The following is a 12,713-nucleotide window of genomic DNA, read 5'->3' on the forward strand; positions in this document are numbered from 1 at the left end:
ACAATGTGAATGGAGAAAGGATTAAGCACAGGTTAAAGTGTCTGGAAATGTCTGTTGTGATCCTCTTCATCTGAGCAGATCCTGTATCTAGTGTATGGCATTGGTTGAAGGCCGTGTACTATCCTGTGCAACTGGTACTATACACCATCAGACTCACCATGGACTATTCTCCAGAATTGGTTGCATTCTTGGACACACATATCTCCATCAAGGACGGTCACCTCAGCACTTCACGTATCGCAAGCCCACAGATAACCTCACGATGCTCCACTTCTCCAGGTTCCACCCTAAACACATTAAAAAAGCCATTCTCTAAGGACAAGCCCTCCGTATATACAGGATCTGCCCAGATGAGAAGGATTGCTCCAGACACTGAAAGATGCCCTCTTAAGAACACAATATGGTGCTAGACTCATCGATCGACAGTTCTGATGCGCCGCAGTGAAAAACCGCACCAACCCCCTTAGAAGACAAACATGGGACATGGCGGACAAAGTACCCTTCTTCGTCCAGTGCTTCCCTGGAGCGGAGAAGCTACGCCATCTTCTCCGGAGCTTTCAACATGTCATTGATGAAGATGAATTTCTCGCCAAGGCCATCCCACACCCTCACTTCTTGTTTTCAAACAACCGCACAACCTCAAACAGACCATTGTCCACAGCAAATTACCCAGCCTTCAGGAGACCAGTGACCATGACACCACAACCCTGCCACAGCAACCTCTGCAAGACATGCCGGATCATCGACACGGATACCATCATCTAATGCGAGAACACCATCCACCAGGTACACAGTACATACACTTGCAACTCGGCCAACGTTGTCTACCTGATACGCCGCAGGAAAAGATGTCTTGAGGCATGGTACATTGGGGAGACCATGCAGACTCTACGACAACGGATGAATGAACACTGCTCGACAATCACCAGGCAAGAACGTTTTCTTCCTGTTGGCAAACACTTCAGAGGTCACGGGCATTTGGCCTCTAATCTTCGGGTAAGCGTTCTCCAAGGTGGCCTTCACGAGCACGGCAATGCAGACTCGCTGAGCAGAGACTGGTGACCTGGTCTGCACACATGAGGACGGCCTTGGCCGGGATCTTGGGTTCATGTCGCACTATCTGTAACCCCCATGACTTGCCTGGACTTGCAAAATCTCACTTACTGTCCTGGCTGGAGACAATATACATCTCTTTTACCTGTGCTTAACCCTCTCTCCACTCACATTGCCTGTACCTTTAAGACTTGGTTACCTGTAAAGACTCGCATTCCAATCATTATTTTGTAAATTGAGTTTGTGTTTTTATGTGCCTTTTTGTGAACAGGACTCCCACTCTGAAAGCTAGTGGCTTGTGCTACCAAATAAACCTGTTGGACTTTATCCTGGTGTTATGAGACTTCTTACTGTGTTTACCCCAGTCCATCGCTGGCATCTCTTTTTTTTTTGTTTCATACCATGTATTTCAATATAGGGCATTGCCTGAGTAAATACAATTGTATATTTATATGCTCATCAAATTAATTTATTTTGCATAATTAAAATTCTATTTAAGCTAGCTTTGTAAAGTTCCTGGTAGGTATCGGAGAGAAGATTAGAAGGATAGGCTGTTAGGGTAGTAAGATAAAGTAGAGTGGGTGGAGGTTCATGAAGCATAAACCAGTTGTACTAAAATGACTTGTTTCTGTGTTATAAATTCTGTGTAATTGCCATATACTTAAGTTTATTTTCTTTCAACTTAAAATTATTTAACCTGTGCAATTTGATGAACTCTCCATTAATCTTCAAACTGCTGAACATCAGTTTGCTTATAGAAAAGCTTGAAGGGGCAGAAATTCAGCTTGGGCATGACCACAGAGTGGGCTGTATCCCATTAAGGATCTGTTCAACTTAACACCCGTTAGTGAAGCCAGTGGCTCAGAATGTAGGGCAGGGCATGTAATGAACACATGTCAAAACCTGAGTGTAACATTACACTGAAATTATATTTTAAGTGTTGCCAAACTCAATCGGTATGAGCTTGGGAAAGAACTGTCATCTCACGTCTCAGTCCTCTGGTGTAAAATCAGGATCTGAATCTAGAATTATGTTATAGCATGGAGAGTGCAGTGATGTAGAAATTGCTGTATAAGTGCATATGGTACAGTGGTTAGCACTGCTGCATCACAGCCCAGGAACCCAGATTTGATTCCCAGTTTGGGTCACTGTCTGTGTGGAGTTTGCACGTTCTCCCCGTGTCTGCACGGGTTCGGGTGCTCCGGTTTCCTCCCACACTCCAAAGATGTACAGATTAGATGGATTGGCCGTGCTATGCCCTTTAGTGTCAGGGAGACCAGCTAGAGTAAATGCATGGGGTTATGGAGATAGGGCTTGGGTGGGAATTGTGGTCAGTGCAAACTTGATGGGCTGAATGGCCTCCTGCTGCACTATAGGATTCTGTGCAGAGTATCTTATATTTATTCTTGAATTGGCATTTCCATTTCATGTCAACAGTGAGTAACACCTTTAGGAAACTTATTGAAAATATTGTGAAATTATTTTAAAAAGCATTTTGATTTATGATTCTGTAAATCTAACAATGCCAAACAACTTTGTGTGCTGATCTTTTTCACCATATTTATTCAGTGTGCACAGCAATAGGTGAGCAAGGTTTTTCATCATTAGACTCTAGACGTTCTGGTATAAGAGTGCCCTCTAGTGTAATGAAAAATCAAACCTACTGCTGAGGATAGTTGCTGTTGTTGGTAGTCGCTGGGTTTGTTGATGCTATCTATTCAAGGTTGTGAGTTTCTGCCATGGGTCTTGATGAAGTTAGTAATCAGAAACCAAGCAGAAGTGCTGGGGGGCACTCAACAGGTCAGGCAGCTACTATAGAGAGTAGTGAAATTCATCTGGCAGATGCCAGGCCCTTTGCCAAAATATTCTGAAAGGTCCACACCTGAAATATTGATTTGTTTATTCTTCCACAAAGTGCTGGATGAGTGGAAAGGATGAATGAATCCTGGTTAGGCTGGTTCAATAACAGCACTTTAAAAGGGAGTTGTACAGATGCAAATTGCAGGTAAAAGAGTGATTTAATTGATTTCAAAGATCCAGTACAGGTACAAGGGGTGAATCATTAAGTGCTGTCTGATTGTGTGTCAGTAAAGTTTGGGAAGTCTTGTGGGTAGCATCCTTACCTCTGGGCCAGGAGCCCCAGGTTCATGTCCCACTTCAGGGGTTTGATGGCCACCAAAAGTGTGCTTATAGCCAGCCCTTAAACCCTGATGGCAGGCAGTGGGGAGAGGGAGAAAGTGCAAAAGACAATGGGAAACCACTATAGTACTTTGTCAAACATAGTCATACACCAGTCCTCTTAGGGAAAGGTACTTGGAGGAGCTCAAGGTAAAGTTTAATCTGAAGATTAAAGCAGATTATAGTTTATTACAGGCTGTGAAGTGATTGCTCAAAATCAGTATTGCATTTGAGGATATGTTTGCTTATGGTAACTGGGCTGAAGTGAAAAATTAAACATGATGCTTAATATTTCCTTTTTTTTCAACTCTCAATTAGACACACCAAGGAGCTGGAACTTCTTGCACACCTTGTCTTGGGTGTTGAACCTGTTCGGGATCTTCTTCATCCTCGCTGCACATGAACATTATTCAATTGATGTCTTCATCGCATTTTATATCACCACAAGACTCTTTTTGTACTACCACACACTAGCCAACACACGAGCATATCAGCAAAGCCGAAGGGCGCGGATTTGGTTCCCAATGTTTTCATTCTTTGAATGCAATGTCAACGGCCCTGTACCAAATGAATATAGTTGGCCACTTTCCAGACCAAGGTTATTGAAAGCATTAATTGGATAAATAGCCATCTACACTAATGAGTTATTTTCTGTTGTTGAACAAGGAAATGACTAATGGAACAATAGTTGGTTTTATATCCAAGACTAGTACAATGGCTTGCGTCAAGCCAGATGCAAACATGAAAGGGAAGGAGACTTTGACATACAGTTGATGGTTAGTTTGATTTGTCCATTAAATCGGAAATGTGCTCCTTTTGTTCCCCTCCACCCCCCAAAAATGAGTCAAATTGTCTTAATTTGGGGAACCTTACTTCAGTTGGTGGCCTTATACAGTGTGCACATTTTGAACAGACAGGCATTTCACCCAGCGATGTACCTGGACCTGATGGGCTGTGAGACAGTGAGTCGTGGGTAGTGGTGATGAGAAAGCAGTAGCAACCAATGCAAATTAACATTACTAAATTTAAAACCTGCCTTGCTGTCCTTGAGAGAAAAGTTAACACCATGTTTTTTTTGAAAATCAGTGAGTCGCTGGGGTTGTTCAGAACATTTGAGACCTTTGAAAGGATTTTTCCTAATGGTAGGTTTCTTAATAATGTTGGCTTAAAAAAGAAACAGATCCCTGTTTTTGCAGTGTTTTCCATGCAGTTTTGTTTTGGGAAGGTGTGCTTTTGCACTTGCAGCAAACAGTGCTAGTCACAGGAAATCTGAAAAAAATCTTAAAAAGCCAATGGAAAACATCGTTGTTATATTGCATTACTGGTATTCCCCTGATTACCACATAGGTATTTAACCAAAAATTACTCGAAAGTATCTGTTCTTGAAGCAATAAAAATGTTTTCCAGTACTGTCCCTTTGGAGGGTATACCTAATATTAGTCTTAATTATTTTTGTTTTGAGGTGTTCAGTGGTTAGCTACAACTTCACTTAATCGCTTCACAGACCTCAATTCTTTTCCATGCAGTATTAATAGTGATTCTTGGAAATAAACACTCTCAATGCACTTGTAGACTAAAGAACTCAGAGATCCACTTGTAACCTGTTTACACAAATCAGTAGAGTTTATTAGAATATACAATTTGCAATTAATGTCTATTTGAATTATCTAAATGTAAATTAGGCACAATTCCTAAAATAACTTGGTAGTTCTTTTAGCTGGCATTTAGCATTGATACTGTAAGGTTAAGATGCAAGAAAACACTGCTAGTAGGTAGACTTCTTCCTGTAATGTAGGAGGTGTTGTGATAGTAATAATCTTTTAGCCACCTATCATAAGCACTTTTTACCTGTTGACTTGCAAGCTTTAGTTCATTTTGCCTGGGTTTGTCAGCTTTGGTGAAGTAGTACCTTTGCAGTAATAAAACACCACACATGTATTACTGTTCTAAAAAGAAATTAAATATTTTAACAGCTACATAAAGCTACAGTTTTAATTTTCTTCAATTGGCCATTATCAACATATACATTTTGACTATATGGTATAACGTAAGAATTTCACTATATTTCAGTGCGAATACTCAATTTATTTGTCAGAAAACAATTTGGACAAATGTGGGCAGGTTTGCTATTGCATTTGCAGGTTAGAACACAAGACTGACATTGATTTGTTAGGTTGTTTTATCATTTTTAGAATTTTTTTGATGCAGGTGTATGTCCTATGATGCTGATAATTGGAAAACAAATTAGTTTGAAATGTTCAAATTTATACCTTCATGTAGAGGACTTATCCGGGGTTAGTTGACACAACTGGCAACACCCACCACTTTTAGTTTGCTACTCAAAAGTATGCTGCAAATCAAATATTCGTTCTCTAAATTGTACCACTACCTGGTTTAATGTAGATGTGTTGCCATTGTACTAAACAGCCTCAGCACATTTCGATTTGGCTGTGTTTATCTGTAGCATACGTCAATTGTCTAGGTATTAAACTGGGAAGCAAAGCATTTCACTGCATTTGCGATTGACTGCATCGGTCTTGTGTAGATAGAAACCACCTACAGCACTGGATCTGAAAGAAGTGACTGTACCATGCTCATAGCTGGTTCTGTCAATGATTGTTTACATTTCATTTCTACTGATAGCTGTTTAATGATACAAAATTCAATTTCTGCTCAGCTTTAATGTTCATTCCCTGAATTGTATGCATTACAAGTCTTTGTAGCAGAGCTTACAGAATTTTAACTTTAGAATGATGAAATGACATTTACCAATGAGAGTGTTTATGCATGCACTTGAAAACTTAAAATTTTAAAATTCTTAATGGCAACAGACTTTATAAGGCACATTCTTAACTGGTTGTGTTATCACATAGTTAAACTAACAACATTTACCTGTAGTCGTCCATAAAACCCTACTAAATATTTTCGATATTGAATGTTAGTTCATGGGTCAGTTGTTCCTGTTTCCTATTTAAATTCCTAAATGAATGTCTCAGTGGCATTACAAGAATACAAACCCTTTTCTTCCCATTTGTTGCAAAATGGTGAGCTTTTCTGCAGTTCTTGAGTGACGTTGCAAGTATAATACCACCCCTATTCTGCAGTTTAATTTCACTTTCAAAGCAGAGTTGCGGACAGTAACCAAAATAATCGCCACTTTTGAGAAGTGTGTAGCTGTTCTGTCCTGCATTGTTCGTACTAATTCTGCCATTAAGGTTACTTTATTTGATTAACCACTTTTATCCAAAAAATTCAACTTATTGCTGTTTCCTTGTCTCATCAGGCTAGTTGGTGCAATGATTAAGTAATCATCCCTTGCGAAATGGCAATAAATTAGGTTAGATTGTGAAAGAACTATAGCAGTTTGTACAGTGCACGAGTGGAACCCTGCCAATTTGCAGACGCACCCAATATCACTGGATGGTAATGGGTGAAAGTTAACTTTTGTGCCATTGTATCAGCACTAACAGTGTGCAATAGTTTCTCAGGCACGTACAACAGTTGGATTGTAAGAGTTAGAGAACAGAGAATGTGGCCCAATTAATTGTCCAATAATTCAGCAAATTTGCAACCAGAGATAAGCTGTTTTCTCACTCCATCTTAATTTATCTTTGAGAATTTATTAGGGTTGATATTTTTGCGTGTGTATAACCCTTCAATGCCTGTCCCCTTGGTTCCTCATGAAATGCAATTAAAGTTAATGCCACAGGAATCAAAGAGACATTGAAGACAGGGACTCTTCCGCAGATTATCTGCATCCTGTTGTTTCATAGAAAATCACTGAGGGGTGGTGGTTTGTTCTAAGGGTATCACCTGGGAATTATGTGACCTTTTACATGTGTGCATTTCTTTAGGTTCTGATGGAATGCAAGAGCCGTTCATTAGTTTGCTGGGACTCTGATATTATTACAGTGCTATAACATGCATCACTTTTACTCTTAATATTTTTCCTCCTGTCTTACATGATCTACCGTTTTCCATATTGTGAACTGATAACGTGTTTCGAAGCCTTTCCCAATGATCGTCTTGAGTTGGATGTTTGAGCTGCGTGTGGCATGGGCCAATTCTGATTAGTGTCTGTTGGCCATCCTCCCATTGGGTGGGGTGGGCAGTGGGGAGTTGAGAGTGCTTGAATCCATGGCATCAGCCAGTTCCAACGATGGGCCAGCTTACTAAAACTTTACACTTCCAGGAGCACAATGGAGGAACTAAATAGGTGAGTTTTCCTTATCTAGTATCAATGCAGCTAGGAAAGGCAAGAATAAACCAGTTTCTGTGTCACACTGATTTTATTGCAAAATAGTTACAATTTCCTGCCAACTGACACCACGATACCCTTGCAGAGCAAAGTCTAGTATTAGTAATTGCCATGGAGAACAAGATCTGTTATCTCTGAATGGGAAAGCTTTGGCATGATATTAATTATTCCAAAATAACGAATATTGTATTACAATTTTTAACACTTGGGTGAACTTCTAATTTATTGTATCTCCTCTCAATCCCCTCTCCCTCCATGCTCCTGAATGTGGTGTCATCTTTGCAATGTCATTTCGCACATAATGGTGATATTGTACCAGTTGTTTGAAAAAGGAATTGATTCAGCCATTGTTGAGGCCACTTTGGAAAGAGGGATAGTCGAACCCGAGAGGTTCTGAAGCAAAGAAAACAAGCCAGTGCAGGAGAATAAAAGCCATTTATACTTTTGTAAAGCAAAAACTGCACATAGTAGCTGACCTGAGTGAATCTGAACTTTTTGCTGTGAGGGCACAGTCAGTTACTTGAGGCAGTGTGGAAAGGGGGGCCTGCTTGCATGGCACTAAACTAGTCTTAGAGGATTGTAGGTTTTTGAAATAAACACTCAATCAGAAATTTCTAAATTTAGACACATATAGCTGCCCTTGGATCTTGTGCAACGCACAAGTGTTTTATTCAAACCAACAACAACATCAGAAAAGAAACAGGGCTATCAGTACGTTATTTTCACACATGCACCCAACTAGTTTTGTTTTTATAAACTATCTCTGCATATATCTAAAATGAAACACTAAAATTAAAAGAACTGTTAATGGGCTGTTTTGTTTTGGGTTTAAATGCTATTCAGTATTAATGTTATTTAATGAGTTTGGATGAGAGGTATTTAATGTTTACATTTGTATTATTTGTCCTATTAAAATGAATAAAGTGAACTAGGTAAAACAGTAATGTTTTCAGATTTCTGTACTTTAGCTCAGTGTAATTCCATCTTTACAATGGTGCCTTTAGTTGATAGCATTCAGTACAAAGTCCAGAATGTTTTTTGTGTACAACTTCTAAATAAATCTGTTCGATACTTGTTACCAATGTTTTGTTTTGTCTCACTTGCCTCCTCTCTCCTGTCCTAATTAGACACAGCTGGAAGAATATCACCAATAGTTATGTTCCAGTATGTGATGATGGTTAAGACTGGAACATACTCTTGACACTTCAGCATCTGGTTCTCCATTATGAATATGTCACCCATCTATTCAAATAATGGACAGAAAATCTAGCTGGAGACGTTGCTTGGCTCAATTTTCCCTTTACCATAATGGCAAATGAAATTTCATGTCTTTTGAAAATAGTCTTGATGAAGTTCAAAGATAAAATATCATTCCGTACTGCTCTACTTAAATCCTTGTTCCAAGGTGTTGATTTGATTTGATTTGATTTATTATTATCACATGTATTGGTATGCAGTGAAAAGTATTGTTTATTGTGCACTAGACAGACAAGGCATACTGTTCGTAGAGAAGGAAACGAGAGTGCAGAAGGTAGTGTTACAGTCATAGCTAGGGTGTAGAGAAAGATCAACTTAATGCAAGCAAGTCCATTCAAAAGTCTGACAGCAGCAGGGAAAAAGCTGTTGTTGAGTCATATCTCAGACTTCTGTATCTTTTTCCCGAAGGAAGAAGGTGGAAGAGAGAATATCCAGGATGCGTGCGGTCCTTAATTATGTTGGTTGCTTTGCTGAGGAAATGGGAAGTGTAGACAGTCAATGGATGGAAGGCTGCTTTGCGTGATGGATGGGTTTTTGGAGTTCCTTGCAGTCTTTGTCAGAGCAGGAGCCATACCAAACTCTGATACAACCAGAAAGAATGTTTTCTATGTTGCATCTGTAAAAGTTGGAGAGAGTCATAGCTGACATGCCGAATTTCCTTAGTCTTCTGACAAAGTAGAGACATTGGTGGGCTTTCTTAACTATAGCGTCGGCTTTGGGGGACCAGGACAGGTTGGTGATTTGGACACCTAAAAATGTGAAGCTCTCGACCGTTTCTACTTAATTCCTGTTGATGTAGACAGGGGCATGTTCTCCACTATGCTTCCTGAAGTTGATGACGACTTTTTTTCTGACCTTGTGAGAGAGATTATTGTTGTCGCATCAGTTCACCTATCTCATTCCTGTACTCTGTCTTGTCATCGTTTGAGATCTGACTTACTGGTGTCATCAGTAAATTTGAAAATTGAGTTGGACAGGAAGTTGGCCATCGTAATAGGTGTATAAGAAGTATAGAGGTGGCTGAGAACTCAGCCTTGTGGGGCACCAGTGTTGAGAATGAAATGTTGCCTATCTTTACTAATTGTCTGTGGATTAGGAAGTTCAGGATCCAGTCGCAGAGGGAAGAGCCGAGGCCCAGGCCAAGGAATTCGGGGACGAGTTTCATTTGAATAGTAGTGAAGGCTGAGCTGTAGTCAATAAGAGTCTGACATAGGTGTTCTTGTTATGTAGGTGTTCCAAGGTTGAGTGCAGGGCCAGGGAAATGGCGTCTGCTGTGGACCTGTTGCAGCAATAGGCGAACTGTAGTGGATCCAGGCGATCTGGGAGGTGGAATTGATTTGTGCCATGACTAACCTTTTGAAGCACTTCATAATGATGGATGTCAGTGCCATTGCAAGATAGTCATTAAGGCATGCTGCTTGGCTTTTCTTTGGTATTGGGATGATGGTCGTCATCTTGAAGCAGATAGGGACAATGTTATAAAGAGAAGTTGAAGATGTCGGCGAATACCCCTGCCGACTGATCCGTGCAGGATCTGAGTGCTCGTCCGGATACCCCATCCGGGCCAGTCACTTTCCGTGCGTTGATCTTCGAGATAGCTGCACTGACATCTGCAGTGGTGACCTCAGATACAGTTCATCTAAGGTTTCCAGGGTGGAGGGCGTGCTCTCGCTGATCTCTTGCTCAAAATGGACGTAGAATGCATTGAGCTCATCAGCAAAGGGTACATTGGAGCTGGCAATTTTACATGCCTTCATCTTGTAGCCTGTTATGTCTTGCAGACCTTGTCATAGTCGGTGGGTATCCATGTGGCTAGTCTGGGACTCTAGCTTGATCCAGTACTTTCTTTGGCATCTTTGATGGATCGCCTTAGATTGTATCTGGCTTTCTTGTATAGGTCAGAGTCGCCTGATTTGAATGTCACAGTGGGCAGCACAGTGGTTAACACTGTTGCCTCAGTTCCAGAGACCGAGGTTCGATTCCCAGCTTGGGTCTCTGTCTGTGTGGAGTCTGCACATTCTCCCTGTGTCTGCATGAGTTTCCTCCAGGTGCTCCGTTTCCTCCCACAGTCCAAAGATGTGTGGGTTAGGTGGTTTGGACATGCTATAAATTGCCCTTTAGTGTCAGGGGGACTAGCTAGGGTAAATGCATGGGGTTATGGGGATAGGGCCTGCTTGCGATTGTGGTCGGTGCTGACTTGATGGGCCGAATAGCCTCCTTCTGCACTGTAGGATCTGATAATGATTATTACCAAGACTTAAGCAATGGATATCCCTGCTCATCCATGGTTTCCAGTTGGGAAGAACGGGGATTTGCTTCTTTGGCGCGCATTTTTCTACAAACTTACTAATGAAGTCAGCTATTGTAGTGGCATACTCGTTCAGGCCTATCACAGAGTTTTTAAACACTACTTGTCCACTGACTCTAAGCAGTCCTGTAGGAGATCATCTGATTCCTCAGATCATCATTGTACTACTTTTTTGATGGATTCTCCTGCTTCAGTTTTTGCTAGTAAGCCAGGAGCAGGAGCACAGCCTTGTGGTCTGATTTGCCAACGTGTGGGCAGGTGATAGAGCGGTTGACATGTTTGATATTTGTGTAGCAGTAGTCTAGGATATTTGGGCCTTTGGCGGAACGGGAGACTGTTGGTGGTAACTTGGTAATATGCTCTTGAGCTTGGCCTGATTTGAAGGCTCCGGCCACAATGAACACAGTCTCGGGGTGTTGGGACAAATGAGCAAAAGCTTGATCGCAGGTTTTAAGGAGGACAGAGAGGTGAAGTGGTTTGCAGAAGGAATTCTAGAGTTTGGACCCTGGGAAGCTGAAGGGTCAGTTGCCAATGGTGGGGTATGGACATTTGGGGATGTACAAAAGAATGGAAGAACTCTAAGCCCTCTGAGGGTTGTAGGCCTGGAGAAAGGGGAAGAACATGGAGGAATTTGAACACAAGGATAAGAATTTTAAAAATGAAACATTGCTGGTTTGGGAACCAATTTAGGACATTAACATCTGGAAAATGATCAGGAATGAGAATTGTGATCTAAATGGGTGACATAGATCTGTTCCACACATGGATCTATCTTTAAGCTTTAACAATAAAGGATTGGCACAAACTTTTCAAATCTGTGGCAGGTTTGCATCTTGACCTAATTAGTGAGTTAACTGTTGTCTTTCACTTAACTGATCCAATGCAGAATGAGTTTGTGACCTCAAGTTCAGGGTCTAGTACAGTATGAACGGCCCTATGGAAAAGAATGTCCCTCTAAATGCGTAATAAATAGCATTGTAGATTTATCCACTAAATCCAACAGAATTCCCGATGCCTGTCACAAGTTTAACTGCTGCTTTAGGGATTGCTTCTCTGAAATTTGTTCCTTTTTTTCTGTAATAATAAGGAGGCTATCAGCACCTCTGTTTACAGGATAAGACCGACCACCCAATGTCTGCAGAAATGGAGATAAATGTCGATGTCTGGATGTTGTTTTTGGTGATATCCTACTCTGCAGCGTGTGGCAGCTTACATCAATGGAATCTGCACGAGGATCATAATGTTTGCAGTGTGTGAGTTTTTGAGTGTTTAACATTTAATTACTAACAGCATCTTGGATGGTGAATAACTAATTTTATAAGCATAGAATCTTGTTCCTGCAAAAGAAAGATAATGTTGGATTAATGCTTTGTATTAGATTCCAACCAGAAATCAGTTTGGTCCAAGAGGTAGAACTCTTGCTCTGAGTTACAAGGCTCAGGGTTAAAGTCCTACTCCAGGCAGCACAGTAGTTAGCACTGCTATCTCACAGTGCCAGAGACCTGGGTTCGATTCCTGGCTTGAGTCACTGTGTGGAGTTTGCACATTCTCCATGTCTATGTGGGTTTCCTCCCACACGCTAAAGACATGTGGGCTAGGTTGATTGGTCTGCTAAATTGCCTTTACTGTCAGGAGGTTAGTAGTGTTAATAGGTGGGGT

At 41.0% G+C, this 12,713-nt stretch overlaps 1 protein-coding gene across 1 annotated transcript in view; it reads left to right on the plus strand.

Annotated features, from left to right (window-relative positions):
* The window catches only part of samd8b (sterile alpha motif domain containing 8b), a 39,372-nt gene extending 30,819 nt beyond the window's left edge, over positions 1-8,553 (plus strand). Inside the window, exon 6 of the mRNA XM_080215693.1 lies at positions 3,550-8,553. Within this exon, the coding sequence (XP_080071819.1) occupies positions 3,550-3,854 (305 nt within the window). The 3' untranslated portion in view covers positions 3,855-8,553. The remainder of the gene's footprint in view (positions 1-3,549) is intronic.
* The last annotated feature ends 4,160 nt before the right edge of the window (positions 8,554-12,713 follow it).

The sequence above is a fragment of the Carcharhinus amblyrhynchos genome, chromosome 31 (assembly GCF_965287045.1).
Source record: "Carcharhinus amblyrhynchos chromosome 31, sCarAmb.v2.hapA, whole genome shotgun sequence".
In the NCBI taxonomy this organism is placed as follows: domain Eukaryota; kingdom Metazoa; phylum Chordata; class Chondrichthyes; order Carcharhiniformes; family Carcharhinidae; genus Carcharhinus; species Carcharhinus amblyrhynchos.